At 39.0% G+C, this 16,547-nt stretch overlaps 1 protein-coding gene across 15 annotated transcripts in view; it reads right to left on the bottom strand.

Moving 5' to 3' along the window:
* The window catches only part of DMD (dystrophin), a 3,940,859-nt gene that overhangs the window by 86,163 nt on the left and 3,838,149 nt on the right, over nt 1–16,547 (bottom strand). For all 15 annotated transcript variants that reach the window (XM_073664716.1, XM_073664719.1, XM_073664714.1 and 12 more), the window contains 3 exons: nt 7,763–7,929; nt 3,402–3,513; nt 1,063–1,199 (listed from right to left, as the gene is read on the bottom strand). In XM_073664716.1, the coding sequence (XP_073520817.1) occupies nt 1,063–1,199; nt 3,402–3,513; nt 7,763–7,929 (416 nt within the window). The remainder of the gene's footprint in view (nt 1–1,062; nt 1,200–3,401; nt 3,514–7,762; nt 7,930–16,547) is intronic.

Below are 16,547 nucleotides of genomic sequence, written 5' to 3'. Positions count from 1 at the left end.
TTATCTTCTTGGCAGATGGGGCAGCAAACAGTTTCACATTTGCACCTGCTTTGTGTCTGATATCGCCATGATTAAATACTCTTTAGATTACGAACTGTTTTGCATGGTGTACATTAAGCCAATATTTGAGGAGACGATGGAAATGTGTTCTAGTCACATTACACATCAATGCTTTATCAACATCATACCTGCTACTTATTACAGTAGTGAGCAATAAGGTTCTTCATCATTTTAATACCTATTGGTGAATTAACACCCGGCAATTACTGGTATATAAGGTAACAAGGAGAGGTAAAAATTTGAAGTAATGTTGAGCATGAAAATTAAAGTCACTATTCACACTTAACTGTAGAATAGTACAGAGCTCCTCCATATTATTATGCTCTCTTTAATCATCTAAGGTGTGCATTTACCTATTCATAGCAGAGCATAAGGGACATTTTTATCAAGTGTAACTCTCTTGGTTTTTGGGGCTGAAGGGTCTACAAAAATGGCTTGGAAAGGCAATGTCTTCTGAAAAGAATTTCTTACCATATACCTTTTTAGTGCATATGGAAGTCATATTGGGGGACCTCAATCTTTGAGCTAGAAAGCTACACAGATAACACAGGATATTAGTAAAACTCTATACTTGACTAAAAGGGAACAAGTAGTTACTGATATGTAGCATGTGTTTGTTTTCATCCTATTTGTGCCATTAAATAGACCAAAATCTTGGATGACAGTGTGTAATTAAAAGGGTGGCATATGTCATATACCCCAACATGCTGCTTGCCTGTTAAGGAGTACTGTGCAGATACTGGTTGACACCATTGTAAAAAAAGTGGTGGAAATTATGGTTCAACGGTCTACAACAGACGCACCTAACCCCACCAGGCACTATTATTCTTGTGTTGCCTAGTATGCATGTGAAATACTAATGTTGGTTTAAGTCACATCAGCTTGTGTTTCCTAGAACAAAAAGAAAAAAAAACTCAAAAATGGTATGTATTAAATAAAAAAATAAATAAATAAACTGGGAGGAGAGGAATTTTATTTGCAAGCCAAGTGGCAAGTACTCACGTCTCCATGTTGTCTCCCTCTAGGACAGTTTGAACGGGAAGATAACCCATTCTTGGGTGTTTTGCAAAATATCTTTTTGTCCTAAATTTATTCTTCAAAACCTTTGCAAAGTCCCGCACATCTTCTCCAGATGTAGTCTGAAAGGAAACAAATCTCTCTGTGGATGTGGATCCTGATGGCATGAATTCAACAGTACACAGGAAAACTGTGGAGATGCTTTCAAAAGCACACAGCAGTGGAGTAGCAACCGTGTCAGAAAAAGAAAACAAATCCTGCAATGGATTTATAATTCTGCTTGGCATTCTCCTTGATAAAGTAGGCATTCAGGTATTAAATGTTTTACAGGAAGCGCTTGGCACCTACCTTTATTTAGTGGCTTATGACAATGGGACTTAGCATTTCTTAGTCCCTTTTATTGTACTTTAAAGTTCAAAGCTAAATTCAGTCATGGATTGCAGTTTACTGAAGCCAAAAACACTGAGCAAAATAAAGAACCTGGCGTCAACATCCATTTTTAGTCATTCGCTCTGAAACTAGCTAAGAGTGGGGCATTCATGATAATAGCGCTAAAGATCTTTTATTTTAACAGGCTTTCAGTAAAATCATGAACCACATCATTTAATTTGCTGGGGGTTCAGTCCTTCTCTTAAAAGAGGCCTGCTTCACCACTTCAAGATTTACTTATTTTAGCTAAAACAAAGGGCCAGAAATTAGCGTAGTCACATGGAAAAATTTCCACGACGTGATCTAGTTAGAGGCAACGTATGCTATAAGATTTATGGTGCATTCAGACAACCATATAAATCAGACCCAGATCAGACAGCAATGCGCGAGGGGGCCGCCAGGTCTCCAGACCAGAGTGTGACAGCTTCATATCTTTCTATTAACCCCTTCATGACCGGAGCATTTTCCATTTTTGCCTTTTTGTGCTACCCTTCTTCCTAGAGCCATAACTTTTTTATTTTTCTGTCAATATGGCCGTGTGAGGGCTTATTTTTTGTGGCGGTACAAGTACTTTTGAACGTAATCACTGGTTTTATCATATCGTGTACTGGAAAATGGGAAAAAAATTCCAAGTGCAGTGAAATTACAAGAAAAAGTGCAATTCCACAATTGTTTTTTTTTTCTTTTTTAAAACTGACCTGCCATTATTATTCTCCAGGTCATTACGAGTTCGTAGACACCAAACATGTATAGGTTCTTCTAATTTAATTGGTGAAAACAAAATGGCGCCATTTTCAGAGACCCGTAGCGTCTCCATTTTTTGTGATCTGGGGCTGGGTGAGGGCTTATTTTTTGTGCGCCGAGCTGACGCTTTTATTGATACCATTTTGGGTAAATATGATGTTTTAAATGCCCGTTATTGCAATGTTACGGCGACCAAAAAAACTTAATTCTAGCGTTTAGATTTTTTTTCTTGGTATGCCGTTTACCTATCAGATTAATTATTTTTTATATTGATAGATCGGGCGATTCTGAACGTGGCGATACCAAATATGTTTTTTTTTTTTTTTTACTGTTTTATTTTGAATGGGGCAAAAGGGGAGTGATTTAAACTTTTATATATTTTTGATATTTTTAAAAACATTTTTTTTTACACTTTTTGCCGGCTTTAATAGTCTCCATAGGAGACTAAAAGCTGCAGTTATCTTATCCCCTCTGCTACACACAGGCGATGATCAGATCGCTTGTGTGTAGCAGAATTGCTCACTTGCTACGAGAGCCGACCATCGGAGATTGACAGCGGTATTTAATCGCGATTCCACCCGCGGCTGTTGTGGGCACGTCAGCTGTATATATCAGCTGACATGTGCCCGGAAGGGAGAGGGCCCAGAGCCAGTGCCCGCACCAAACAGGTAGATCTGATGTGGGGCGTACTATTACACTCCACGTCAGAAAGGGGTTAAGCGGTCACGCCCAAGTCGGAAGAGCAGATGGCCACTAGGTGCATTGCGGTTTGATCTTGATTAGATATTTACAGATATCTGATTGCACCCCTACTGAGAAGAATTCCTATTGTATGTGGTGCTATGTAGCCCAGTATTATATTTTATTCCACATTTTTGATTTGATCAAGAGTCACAATACACTTATACACATCAGATGACTTTCAGCTGTTCTGGTAATAATGGTCTCGTCTACTATAAATTGGTTGGAACCATACAGCAAATTTGCTCATGATGTCCATCAACAGGGCTGAACTACAGCTGCGCACACTCATTCCCCAATATGTATGGATGGCTAATGAGAACTAATCATAAGGGATAATGGAAAAGACATCATTAAGAAAAGTGAGTTGGTAAATATCTATATTGAAAAAAGTAAGAGTATAGACGTACAGGAGTGCAATATTCCACCATTGGATAGTGCATTTTGTGTCCTTTTGCAACTCGGCCAGAAAAGAAGCAGCTTTGGCAGATGTCATAGTTAAAGTGCTTTAAACTTCTGTACCTAAAAGATGAAAACAACATTAAAAATAAGGAATTAAAATATGTCCAGAATAAAATAAATTCCATTACATTGAAAGTAGAAATTTTTCAAGTTTCTGACGAAACATAATACAATTCTCAACATTTAATTTGCATTGTCTCCATTATAATTATTTTTGAGCCATTATTGGTCGGCAATTAAAAAAGTGAGATGCCAGCAGCGGATCTTGATGATTTGATGCCCAAGTGCATTCAGTGTGGCAGAAGATTCCTCGGACAACTATAAGTAACCTCATAGATAGCAGCCAAGGTGTGTAAGTGAATCAAATGTGTCTGCGCTCACTCACGATACTGAAAAAAATCAAGATTTTCTGAAAATTGTGTTTCCACTTTTTTTTCTATCATTTGCATATCATTAACATATCTATTGATCCTGTGATTTCCACAACTTACAACTTTGCCTTCTTGGTGCTGCCATTTCAATTCAACTGCTTAGAAACAATACTATCCATCAAAATAGATATAAAAGAGGTTGGACAGGATTTTTTTTTAACTAAGCAAATCCTTTTTTTCCTTATTCTGGAAAAAAGCCTTTAGAGAAATAGTAACACTGGCCCGAGTAGAGAAAGATTGTATACTATATGCCATGTTATAAAAAATGTACTTCTACAAATTATTATTATGGAGCTATGAGATCACTGACTACACCAGACATCTTGGGAACTGATTAACTCTAGGATAATAACAAAATGACACAGTCAACAGCTTGTCCAATTTTTCCTCCCGACACCAGAAGCTAAGCAATGATGTGGCAGGCCAATGGGTATTGGATGGTTCACACGAGCCACTGGCACACATGCTATCTAATTTCTAGATCTATGAATTTAGACAAAAATTCTATATTAATATTAAAAAAACATATTTCCGACAAACGATAGGCCACAGCTACATTATTATCAAGCCAATGTGCACAATATTATCAAAAACACCTATACAAAAAATGTGCAAAGCTCAACAAGTAAATACAAATATTTTATTATTAGCAATAGTTAAAAACAATTGGTAAATCTATAAAGTCGGACATATAATATACAATAATTATGTTGGCAATGTCCTTATACGCCTAGATTTTTAAAGCAAAATAATAAGGGATCATAATGATTAATACTAGTGTTGAGCGAGTAGGTTTCATTAACCCTTTCAGCGAGCAAGCTCGGCTGCTCGCAGAGTATTTTGGCGTGCTTGGCATTTCTTTTACTGTCGCCGCGGCTGCAATTGTCACGTCTGTTAGACAGCTGTGACACTTGCAGAGATTGACTGTTTGTCAGTCAATCTCTGCATGTGTCACAGCTGTCTAACAGCCATGACACTTGCTGATGCGGCGACAGTAAATAAAAATACAGAGCACGCCAAAATACTCGACGAGCACCGGAGCGTGTTCGCCGAAAGGTTTAATGAGACCTACTCGCTCAACACTAATTAATACCTAAGCATTGAAAAGGGATACTCAGAAAAGAAAGATCCCAAAATAATCAGAGGAAGAAAACGGGACGAGGGGGGGGGGGAACATAACTGAAGAAGTATTACACAGGGTCATCAAGGAGACCTCACCTTTTAGGAACCAACCCATCTCATAAATGATAGGCCTGATCGGCCACTGATGTGGTTAATTATTATTGAGAAACTCTCAAACTAGCTATGTAAAGCTCATACATATGGCTACAATCACACAGCCGTTACTACATATACAAGTCCAGCAGAGTCCTCTCCTTTTCCTCTTCAATATACTTCTATACAAATGCACTTTGGACCTAGGAGCCAGTCAGACATGTCGTGTGGTTTAGATGTGAAGGAGTACTTTATCGACTGTACAAAACTATGCGTCTGAAGGACAAAGCTTTGTTGTGTGGAATGAGCGCACCTACACAAATGGCGCACACATCGGGCTGTCAATCACGGCTAGTATAAACAATTGTCCCCAAAGATCAACGCTACATGCTAAAATCATTGTACATCACCCAGTAATGTTCATTACCTGTTGCTGAAAAGCCCTGTCCTGCTGTTCTATTTTATGGTGCATTTCATACTTGTCTGCGGAGAACAATTCGGGTTCGTATTTTAGCACTGGATTTCTGTGTGATACTCTGGGAGTGAATAAAAAGCTGCCATTTTCTCTCAGAGGTAGTAATGATTTCACAGTCTACTGGGTAAATGTATTTTGTATGAATTCTACAGAGAAGTTTACAAACCATAGAGCAGACTATGGAGCGTTTGCAAGGTAGCTTTGATTTTTTTTTCCCCCTTTATGTTTTTTTTCAGAAACTCATGGAGGTGGATAATCCATGGAAGTTGTTATGAAGGAAGAGAAAATAAAGTGGATGCATAATTGATGAGACTGGACTGCTTTGGGCAGGAGTACAAAGTGATTTTTTACTGATGAGCGTACATATATATCATATAAACAAGACTGTGTCAATAATGTTTCTTGTAAAGCACATGCATTTTTTATATATAACAAGATAACCAGCGAGCATGTTATCATTCAACCAGGCCAGGAGGAGGGAATTACTGGATGTTCTGGAAATCATCATCCTCCTCTTCCATTTCAGCAGATAGAGTACAAAGTATCCATCACAACTCACTGACAAGGGCAAGAAATACAAGCACTGGCTCCCAAACATACAGACATGGAAAAATGTGCTAAAGGCACACAAAATCATTGCTTGTCTAAACAGGGTGGGATATGCTGGGGGAAGAAATCAACCATTTAAAAACATACCCTTAAAGGGGTTTTCCCACAAACAAAGTACATTTTAATCAATAGATCTTATAATAATAACTTCCACAATTGGATGTGTTAAAAAAAAATGTTCCTGTGCTGAGATAATCTTATAAATGTGCCGCTGCTGTGTCCTGTGTAATGTCTGGGTCTGACCGTACAGGGACATGGTCTGATCATAGCACAGCTCCTGGGCGGGGGATGGGAAGCAAAATAGAGGATGCAGACAGGACAGCATGGGATCACAGCTGATACTTTCTGTGAAGTAAAACATTTCACTGCCAGTTTTTAAACAGTTTTACCTCACAAAAACAATTTAGTGCATTCACATGCTGTACTGTCTTCTACTCTTTTGCATCCTCCCCTGGAGGACACATCCAATTGTGGAACTTATTCCAAGATATATTGATTAAAATGAACTTTGTGGTCAGGGCTGTGGAGTTGGAGTCGTGGAGTCGGAGTGGGTATAAAATGGACCGACTCCTAAAATATATAATAAATTGTGTACAGCAGTACAATGCAGGATGTGCTGTAAATGCTTTCATAAGAATTTGGGAGAGATATGAAATGTCCTATAAATGTCTGTTCTGTTCCTGATCTCGGCTTTTAGTTGAGATGAATCTGTGCTGCACTTTATGTACACGCTCAGTAGTGAGGCAGGGCTGTGGAGTCGGAAGTCAGGGAAATTGAGGAGTTGGTGGTTTGGCTTACCGACCCCACAGCCCTATTGTGGTACTTATTTTATTTATTTTACTCACTTATATAGCGCCATTAATTCCACAGCACTTTACAGACATTATGGGCACTGTCCCTATTGGGGCTCACAATCTAAAACAACCCTTTAAAGAGGTATAATCATCACAGGAATTCATGCGTCAGAGAACAGGATGACAAACAGCCAAGCATGCTTTGTTTTGCCGTTTTCATAGTCGTTCTGGAAACAGCGTAGCACCGCTTGCTTGTTTGTTTTCATAATCCCGTCCAACGACACGTATACACAGGCATTTCTATCTTGGCAATGAATGGCCGAAATTAAAATACCCCTCTTAGGTTAAAATCCCTTGATAAAGTTTTTGACGCAGGGTATAAAGTTTTGTCAAGGAAGGATCAAAAACAAAGCAGCTTTATTTAAATCATAACGTACCAAAGACAAAGACTGCAGCATCAAAAATGCCACAAGTAACCTAATGTACCCAATAAGTGCAGAAATGCTGCAGAAAATCTGCAACATCAAAAACTTAGCAAATACTCATTGTGGGAACGTAGCCAAAGAGTAGGTATACTTTTTTTGGTGATGGGTTATCTGTAGTCATACCTGAATTTACATCTGTTTTTTTCCAGCTTTAGGGAAGCTTTGGTCAAGTTTTCTTAATGCTTTGGCTTTGTGTGTTTTTCTAAATCTACACTCTGCTATTTTTATATGCTTCTAGCACTTTGGAAACCTGCTGTAGAAAAACGGCAGCTAGATCTGCTTCACACAAAGACATCTTACCTGAAACCGATAATTGGACATTCTTTACAGATATTACACTTGGCTTGGTGTTTGGCAGTTTCAGCAGCAGCAACTCTGTGAAGCACCGGCAGCCAAACCATCGACTGAGGCTCCAGCCTCATCCAGTCCAGAAACAAAGCTGCCTCGATTTCTGGCTTATTGTTAGCCTAAAAGATCAAATACAAGATATGCTGTAAACATGAAAGCAGAAAACATTTCATTAATTTAGAAAACGCAGAATCCCCACTATGGGGGCAACGTTGGAATTTTAAATGCTGCAAGAAAGCCTGGTGAAAACCTAACAATTAAAATAATGTGACCACGGGATTGCTGAAGAAGTTAGATTTCTTCCAGTGATCTCGCTTTAGTCTGACACGTGAATAGAAGATCAAAGAATACGCTTTCCTAATGTCTACAAAATACACAAACAGAAACAAATAAGCATTTATTTTTGTCAAGTTCCCACATATAATTGGCTAAGGGAACGTAAAAATTCTGGAGTTAGATATCCTATTAATCTAGATTTTAGAACATTTTTAGTATTCAGTCTTCAGCAATGAACAACGACCTGGAATGACCCAATTCTGAAATTGCACACACCTATATATATACACCAGCTATCATTCTAAGAAAAACACACTGGTAGGTTAATTGTCTTCCTATGAAAGTCAGCCTCCTGTGTGTCAACGTGTTGGTGTTAAGGAAATTAGTTAAATCCCACGGGGAAGCAAGAAGTGAGTGAATAAATTCTTACAAGGTGTTTAGTAATATGTCTCAGTTATAAAAAGAAATTATACATACAGAAGTGGTAGAGAAGATAAGATTAGCTCCTTAATCAGCGACAGTCTAACCCAATTCATACCCTAAACCATCACTTATATCCCACTTATTCCCAATCTTATATCCATAATGGACTAATACATAGTGAAAGCTAGACTTTCCATCAGCAAGTGCAAATGATCAGCTCTACCACTAGCCCTGCATCGAAATACCTAGTCAAGGCAGAATGACTTGTTCAGACCCTCTAGCTGGCAAAGAAGCCAAAAACTATTGATTCACTAAAAAAAAAGTGAAAGGAGGGCCTGGATGCCTTTCTTGTTAAATATAATATTACAGGTTTTGGGCACTAGATTCTACGATGGGACGGTGATCCAGGGAACTAGTCTGATTGCTGTATGTGGAGTCAAGAAGGAATTTTTCCCCTAAAATGGGGCAATCAGCATCTTCCTCGTGAGGTTTTTGACCACCTTTGGATCAACATGTTGGATTATAAATTGAACTCGATGGATTTATGACTACTTTTTAATACAAGTAAAATATTTTATTGAGAACTGAAAAAAAAAAAAAACATCAAAGTTGCACCAAAAATGAAACCACTGTAAAGAGCCTGCATCACAAACCACAATTTTCTTGTAGCACCATGGTGTGTAGCCATCGGCACTATGTACTACTGTCTGGTACACCGTATTACAAGTATTTTAGGCTAGAAGCAATCTCCTTACTTGGCATCTGATGGAGCATACTTTGAGTTTATTTTCTGTTGGATTCAATATGAAACTAACAAAAAAATAACTTTTTGTATGCCTCTTTATAACTACAGAGTTATTCAGTGATAAACTGAGACCCCACAGACCTCAATAAGCACCAATTATAAGCTGTATTCAACTTGAAGACTGTAAAAAGGCCAAAATATGACGGCATGGATAAACTTGTAAACCATGTGCACGTGTTGAGGATTTTGTTAAAGGGGTTGTCCACTGCTCGGACGACCCCTTGAGAATTCCTGTGTTTCCCGTTGTAAAATAATAACATATATACTTACCTCCGGTGTTGCACCGACTGTCCCGGATATAGCATGACATAACACTCAGCCCTGGCTTCACTCACCCAGCTATTGGACAAATCACATAAATCAGGAGGAAGTGAGCGCTGCTGCTATCTTACGTCCTCCAGATCTATGTTATACATCAGAAGGCGGGGAGAGTGAAGCCAGCGCTGATTGGCCACAGGGATTGTGTGACAATGTCATGCGATCCCTGGAAGAGCCAGTGTCGACACCGCTGGAACAGTGCCAGCACCGGAGAGACATCTAAAAGTGTTATTTTCCAAGGGGGAAAAATAGGAATTCAGAAAGTGTTGTCAGAGTAGTGTACAACCCCTTTAAGATTTAAAGGGAACCTATCACATTGAACATGCACTTGGATATTTAAATGGGTAAAATGCAAGTTATACTGAATCTTATCCTACTAACCTATATATCAATCTCCTAAGCTCCTCAGTCTTTATAACATGATACCTGCATGATCAATGTGACAAGTTTCCATTAAACACAGAAAATGCATCTGTATCACGATATTCCTCCAGAAATGCAGATGAATGGTGTGTTTTATGCCCATTTTATATGCAATGGAAAGAAATAGTAGCAGAATTATAAAGGCACTGCTAATTATTAAATTCCATAACAAATTTATTGAGTGGAAATCATGTCTCCCACTTCTCTTGTTTATTACTGGCGACCACCATCTTCAGTATGAAGACCTACTAAATAACCCATTTCTCAATAGCAGATATGAAATATTTGGGTTAGCAGCAGCCAAATTCTCATGGATTTAACAGAGATCAGCTGTTATAGCAGAAGAGTCTTGATTTGCAACCAGGAAACACAAAGAGCTCTGCACCCAGAACTGTTACATTAGATACAACACAACCTAACCCCAGCAACAGCTGAAAGTCGGTTACATTGCATTTTTATAAGTTATATTGATTTTTGGGGGGAATGCTACACAAATTAGGAAGATAGCAGATGAAACAGTCTTGATTGTAAGGACTATAAATTAGTATTTTCTCTTGTTCTCTCACACAAAGACATGGCCCAATAATCTAATGCAAATTAACCATATTATTCTAGAATATGTGAACAGGAGATAAATTGTTACAATATAAAAATAGGTCCGCATATACATTTCCAGAAACAGTGAACTACTCATTAGAGGGATGTTTATCTACAGAGACTCTGATTCCTCAAGAATCAATATTCCAGTACATTAATGGAGTTGCTGATTAATATGCATTTTTTAATAGGAAAAGATGCATTCGGCATTGAATAGTGCACTGCATGTTACAAGTAGAATTAGAATGAGCAGTTAAAAGCATCAGGCTGCCTCGTGGTTATCAGCATAAATTAGGGAGACAGAAAAAGGCACACAGAGAGCTTCAAGTCACTAAAACTATATATCTGATTTATATTCCAGCCTATAATCAATGTTAATTTGTTAATTGTCATAAAGACGGAAGGCTGATCCAACATATCTGTGTAGTCTGCACAGTCAAATAGATAAGCCTGGTGGTGATTAGCACTCGCAGATTGTTCTTGATCACCAGGAAATGTCTGAAGATTTAATGCAATGTGGCTCTAGTTTGGTCAAGGGCATTCATGACTTTTTTTGTGTTGCTCATTAAACTTTGCAGTTGTTAAGAGGACTCTTCTCCAGTTTCAGCATTTTAAACTGGGCATATCATGAAATAGTGGCTGCATAGTTTAATAAATCAGTATTTATTGCTTAATTTCCACTTAGACCAAGATGTCATTAGCAGAGGTTCATCTCTGCTAGCATTGAATTTTCCCCCTGCATGACATTGTCCAATCATAAGTAGAAAGACTTATGCAGATGGGGAGACAGAAAACGCCCTGAGAGAGGGTCAGAACAGGCTCTCTGAGACATGTAATGACAAAGCCCTGCTCTACTCACTGATTTCACTGACAGCATCTACTATGGCTATAAGCAGAGGAGAAGAGCAGAGCAGTGTGCCATTACAACACAGCTCTCACCCCATGGCAGTCAGTGTGGAGAGAGGTAGAATACAGCAGAGCTGACAGTGCTGTGAGATAAGAGCTGCAAATGCATAGGATGTTAGATCAGTAAGGGGAGCAGAGCTGTGTGACATTATGTCTTATATCAGAAAGTCTTTTCTAACATTCTCCTACTTATGATTGGTCAAACGCGATGTAAGGGAAAAAGTCAATACCCCTCAGAGACTAAACTCTTTGGCTTAGTGGAAATTATAATCTAAACTTTACAAGCTAACATCTGCATAACAGAGATGAGGAATTAAAAAATAAAAATGTTTTCAGCTATGCAGCCACTATTCCATGATGTGGCCAGTTTAACATGTTCAAACTGGTGAAAGGTTCTGTTTAACACCTTTCCGCAAAAAGGACAATGTATTCACATCATGGGAAGGAGTCCTCACTTGTGGAGGGGGCTCCGAAGCGGAGCTCCCTCCATACATGGCAGATACCTGCTATATTACATAGCCAGCATCAGTTTCTAACAGCTGTGGCTAGCACAGAGGCCGATGCGATCCTACCCATAGACTCCACTTAGTAAATACAATTACATTTTGCAATATCATTTTAAAGAAGGATTTTACACCCCCAAATTATTTATATGTGCATGTAGCTCTTTCAAAGTCATGATCAACAATTCCTTAACATGGCCAGTCTGTTTCTCCATTACTAAGAAATCAGCGTTTGAATTGATATGCAAATGAGCCTATAGAACGGAAGCCTCTGTCACTCCAGCTCTATTCCCAGCCCAGCAACAGTTCCTCTTGCTTGACTGATGGCTCCTTTGCCTGAAGTCACACAGCATACGTTGTCAGTCAAACTGGAGGAGGCAGACAGGGAGATGGAATAGACAACATATTGTGATGAGAGGAGAACAGAACATGTGCAGAAGATGAAAATAGTGGGTGCTAGAGACAGATTGATGGATCAATCTATTGTTAAGTCAAGACGGTGAGTGAGGGGCTACCTTCTCTACACGTCAGGTGAGTAAACTGGCTAAAAGGGTAGAGAATTATACTGGAGAATGCAATTTGTGAATTGATATGGTTAAAATAATGGTGTGCATTACTCCTTAGAATTTTTACGCTTATTTGTAGGATAGTACCGTTAATTATCCCCATTTACACAATGTGGTTTTAGTGCATGCAAAACTGCTTTAGTTGCAGGATTTCCCATTCACTTCATTCTTCACAAAAACCAGTACAAGATAAATACAATTTTGTAGTATAGAAGTGGAGCCCCCCCCCCCCTTCCTTGTATGAAATAGAAACTATACTAGCATTTTCCATTCTCTTATTTGCTCATGCACTGGAGTTGAGCTAATGTGTAAAATAAGGTGACTGAGATCTCAAGAAAGACTAGCTGAAATCATCAAAAAGTCATTAAGAGCAAATGTTACAAAAATCTATATTTCCGAAGCAGCTCCGTGGTGCGTGCACAGGCTGACTAACAATACTAATACCTTCTTTAAATATAGAATACAATTCATATTCTGTGACTGTACCAAAAAAAGTAAATCTCATCTCTGCTGGGTAGAACAGTTCCCTATGCAGAGTATGAAATCTGTAAAGCGGGCATTGCCATTGCAGCCCGGTAACCTTAAAGTAATTGTTCCTTACACAGAGCAGAGGTTTGCTTTCAGCTTTTCATTTCCCTGCGGGCAAACACCTAGCTGAAAAATCTGCTGCCTATATTTGCTTTTGAAAACTGGTCACATTCGTTTGTTCTGCCATACAAACAGGGCACATAAACCCTGAGTGAAGTGGAAGCAGGGGTAGAGCTGTTTTGATGACATTTACAGTGCTGCTTTGCAAAGAGTTGGGGGTTGAGCAGAGAGCATTACTGGTCTCCAAGGGCTAACATGATCTGTCAGGGGACCACGCAATATGCCAAACAAACAGGAGCTTTTCTCATTCAGCTGCACTACACAATACTGCAATCAGCATGTTCCGGATTGTCCTATATTCCCTACAGGAAAATAAAGAGGCTGCTTTCCAGTTTTCATTATTTATCCTTATAAATAGACGCAAGGAAAAAAAATGCACATAAAAATCAATGCCTGACAGTTTCTTTCCATCGTATTGTTCCTTTTAGTCAGCAAAGAGTATTTCATAGAAAAAGCAAGATAGTGCCAATAACAAAGCACAAATGTGATGGGGCAGCATGGTAAAAAAACTCAAAGGAAAGTTCTACACACGTACGCCTTCATTTCATGTTAAAATATTGGATATAGTTACTGAATGTACTATAAGGTGCCAATTAACTTCAGAATATCCTTTTCTGAACAATGCAAGCATAAAAGAAAAGTAGACTGGGCATAACATTGAACAGCGGCAACTACAATGTAACAAAAAGTATCTTAATCTATGGCTCTACCCACTCTTTATATAGCACCTGTGACCCAAACAACACCCAAGGAAATGACCAGTCGTGGAGATGGCCATCATCAGATTACTACATATATGTCAAACTCTGGCCAGCAGGGTACTTTTATTTGGTCCAAGACACCAGAACCACCACCCCTATGTGGGGCCCATTATTCTGTATGGAGGACTATGTGGGGCCCATTATTCTGTATTGAGGACTATGTGGAGGCCCATTATTCTGTATGGAGGACTATGTGGAGGCCCATTATTCTGTATGGAGGACTATGTGGAGGCCCATTATTCTGTATGGAGGACTATGTGGAGGCCCATTATTCTGTATGGAGGACTATGTGGAGGCCCATTATTCTGTATGGAGGACTATGTGGAGGCCCATTATTCTGTATGGAGGACTATGTGGAGGCCCATTATTCTGTATGGAGGACTATGTGGAGGCCCATTATTCTGTATGGAGGACTATGTGGAGGCCCATTATTCTGTATGGAGGACTATCTGGAGGCCTATTATTCTGTATGGAGGACTATGTGGAGGCCCATTATTCTGTATGGAGGACTATGTGGAGGCCCATTATTCTGTATGGAGGACTATCTGGAGGACTATGTGGAGGACCATTATTCTGTAAACGAGGACTATGTGGAGACCCATTATTCTGTATGGAGGACTGCCTGGGGACCATTATACTGTATACTGGTTGGCCTGCAACTTTGTCCATGTTTTTCATTTTGGCCCTTTGTGTTTGACATCCTGGGATTACTACAATGATTTCCAGAAGATGAGGGCCCCCGACATGGACTAAATAATCAGAATAACCACTTTCCTAAATAATAACTGCAAGGGACGCATGTCTTCTTCCAGAAGCTGCAAATCACAAAGCTTGATCTTGATGCTTCCTACATGCATTTCAATCCAATGTTTACTCCAGATGTTTGACTGGAGCGAGATTACAACTAAGCTGGATTTATCTGCCTGTAAATTACACAGCGTTTGTGCCATGTCAGCAGGAATGCCCTGATCATGAAATAATACAGGACCTATTACTTATCAGTGGGTAGCCTACACTAAATTTATGGCAAACTATAGTGAAGCTACTACATTGTTCCCACCTCAGGTAGTTATAATAATTACTAATAATTATATAAGATTTATAATATAAACATTGAACCTTTAAAGAGAACATGTCACCAAGAAAACACCTACTGCTTAAATCAGGTTTCTATAATAAATTATTATTTTTTTAATTGTTGACTTTTTTGTATTAGAGGTTTGTATTGAAGCATCTAAAGAGCAAAAGGTGATTTTGAAGGGAGGGGGTTGCAGTTGTTACATCACTTATGGTAAATTGTGGACCCTGTAATATCAACTATGTATTAAGGTGTCACCTGTCACTGTAATCATGCCTGTGATGATAATGAGCCTAGTGAAAAGTCTTCCTGAAAGGACAGGAAGTACAAGTCTAAGGCCACTTTCACACATCCAGTATTTGGTCAGTATTTCACGTCAGTATTTATAAGCCAAAACCAGGAGTGGGTGATAAATACAGAAGGGGTGAGGTGTTTCTATTATACTTTTCCTCTGATTGTAAGCCAAAATCAGGAGTAGAACAAATACAGAGGTAAAAACCTCACCAAATACTCAACGCGTGCACGTTAGCTTTGTCCTTTCACATGGCTGTGAAAATGCACACTGAGTGAGGTCCAATTTTTTTATCCATGTATCTTCGAGCATATCCTATTCTGATCTGATGTGGAGGATCAAAATAAGGGTATACTCAGTGGGTCTGTGAATGCCCCCCAAACTAAATCCTAGTCACCAATGTGAAAACTGCAAGATTTCACTTTTAAATACAGATTGCAATATGAAATCAAAACATTGCTAAACAGGTTTTAAAAAAATACAATTTTACCCGCACTCGATGGCTGCTTTAATTAGCAATCAAGCACCTCTAACAGCCGCAGGTAGATCCGAGATCCACCAGCGGCTGTTAACCAGTTAAATGCCGCTATCAGTCACTAACAGAGGCATTTAATATGGGCAGATAGGAAGCACGTCATTGATCGCGTCATTGGGTTGTCATGAAAGCCAGGGGACAGCTGAAGACCCCTGTGCCTGTCACCACGATCCTTCCGTGAACGTCGGCCCGTGGCCGGCATTCATAGGAGATTGTGATTTTTGCTATACACAGAAGAGCTGGAGCCCTGCTATGTGTAGCACAGGTGATCAGACGATCGCAGCTTCAAAGTTTCTATTACTACTATTAAATAAAGTAAAAAAAAAAAAGTTTGAATCCCCTCTTTTGCCAAATTAAAAAACAAAACACATATTTGGTATTGCCGTGTTCAGAAATGTCCGATCTCTCAAAATATAAAATAAATTCATCTGCTTGGTAAACGGAATAATGAGAAAAAAAATCAAAATGCCAGAATTAAGTTTTTTTGCTCGCTGCAATATTGCAATAAAAAGCGATCAAAGCATCGCATCCACCCCAAAATGGTATCAGTAAAAACATCAGGTCATCGAACAAAAAATAAACCCTCACATAGCCCCAGATCCTGAA

The sequence above is a fragment of the Phyllobates terribilis genome, unplaced genomic scaffold (assembly GCF_046119375.1).
Source record: "Phyllobates terribilis strain yellow unplaced genomic scaffold, ASM4611937v1 Scaffold_2__4_contigs__length_985480577, whole genome shotgun sequence".
Classification (NCBI taxonomy): Eukaryota; Metazoa; Chordata; class Amphibia; order Anura; family Dendrobatidae; genus Phyllobates; species Phyllobates terribilis.
Note: the sequence above shows the minus strand (reverse complement) of the source record. Positions and strands in the feature narration are given on the sequence as shown.